A 1,715-nucleotide genomic window follows, 5' to 3' on the forward strand; every position below is an offset into this window, starting at 1 on the left:
TGTTGACAGTCCCACTCCATGCATGACTTAAACATTGCACTCCTTCATTCTGGTTTAGAATAAGCATAGNCTTTTAAATCACATTCTGCCTGTTTCAGCCAGTATCCAGCTTTTATTGGATAAGTACATGTATACATGCATACTTACATGTACATGTACATACATGCACATGTACATGCATACATGTACATGTATGTACATATGTTACTGGTTCTCATGTTTTCTTGTTTCCATTGTTAGGCTATTGGGTATGGTATGGTCCTCTTGGATGGAAATGTTGTCAATATAAATCGACTTAAGAAACTCAACATATCACGAGTGGACAAACTCTTCAAAGTAAGAATTGACTAAGCAGGAGCATACAATGTACATGTACTTTGATTCTTTAATTTTGGTTTCAATTAATGTACATGTACATGTATCCTTTATAATGAGAGTTGAGGATATTTTGTAAGTACTTCTGACACCTCTTTATTAAGGACAGGTAGTGTGGGCCCAATGGTGTCCTTAATAAAGAGGCTACACTGTACATTTATTAAGGACAGGTAGTGTGGGCCCAATGGTGTCCTTAATAAAGAGGCTACACTGTTCATGTATTAAGGACAGGTAGTGTGGGCCCAATGGTGTCCTTAATAAAGAGGCTACACTGTAATTGTATCAACTTACTTGTATTATAATGACATTGTATTAACTAATTTTTTCTCTATTTTTCATCCATTCCTCCAGCTGCTACCAGTGGCTCCCTTATATGGTGATGTCCAGATACGTTTTGCTGACTGGATAAGACAGTTACCTCATTACGATCAGTCCAAGTGGACCTGCACTAGTGAGCAACAGGAAGAGAAGGTCACCGTCGCAATTCAGAATCGTGTGGAGGTCATTCGATCAGAGCACGTTCGATTCATATCAGAACTAGCCCGCTATAACAATGAAGTAAGAATACTTGTATTATTTAATTTTTAAAAATATTATGATAAATAATAAATATAGTAAGAATACTTCTATAGTGTTATAATTATTTAATTTTTAAAATTAAAAAATAAAGAATAGTGCTTGTAGAATGTACTGTATATACATGTAAAGTTATACCAATTTCATTTGGTTTTGAAAGTGAATTTACTTTTATTCTAAAGATTATCACAAAGAAGCAGTTTGAGTTGAATGACCAGAGAGCTAAGGAGCTGACAGAGATGGCCCAGCAGGGAATCAAACTGCTAACATCATGGACCACTGCAGTAATGGAACTGGTAAGAGCATTGGGGGAGAGAGGGAGGGGGGGGGAAGGGAGAGGGAGATTTGAGGACAAAATTTTGTTTCAGTTTATGTAAAGGATATGAAAAATAGCAAGCATTGTTTTTATACATAAAGTACATGTAAATTTGTATACACAGTTTATGAATTCATTACTGCCATATGTTATGTACATGTACATTGTGCTTGTGCCTTGTACACTATACATGTATTTGATCATTTTTGTGGTGCATCTGTTGCTATAGTGTTACATGTACATGTACTAGTGTCGTGTGGTTATGTTTTTTCTCATTTAGTATTCATGGAAGTTGCTCCACCCAACTAATGAATATGATAATAAGGAGTGCCCTAAGGATGCTGAAGCCTATGAAAGAGTAAGTCTTGTTGAGTGATAATCAAATCTTTTACTACTCCCTCTCCCTCCCTCTCTCTCTCTCCCTCCCTCCCCCTCCCTGTCTCCCTCC

The 1,715-nt window shown here is 36.7% G+C and overlaps 1 protein-coding gene across 1 annotated transcript; it reads left to right on the forward strand.

Annotated features, from left to right (window-relative positions):
* Positions 1-240: 240 nt before the first annotated feature.
* On the forward strand, positions 241-1,643 carry LOC109592310 (cytoplasmic FMR1-interacting protein 1-like; the record flags this gene model as incomplete). The annotated part of the gene is made up of 4 exons (XM_020007790.1): positions 241-336; positions 727-933; positions 1,134-1,247; positions 1,548-1,643. Coding segments are annotated over 4 exons (513 nt in total), but the record flags the coding sequence as incomplete, so codon positions are not given.
* Between the last annotated feature and the right edge of the window lie 72 nt (positions 1,644-1,715).

The sequence above is a fragment of the Amphimedon queenslandica genome, unplaced genomic scaffold (genome assembly GCF_000090795.2).
Source record: "Amphimedon queenslandica unplaced genomic scaffold, v1.1 AMPQUscaffold_5641_Cont22392, whole genome shotgun sequence".
Classification (NCBI taxonomy): domain Eukaryota; kingdom Metazoa; phylum Porifera; class Demospongiae; order Haplosclerida; family Niphatidae; genus Amphimedon; species Amphimedon queenslandica.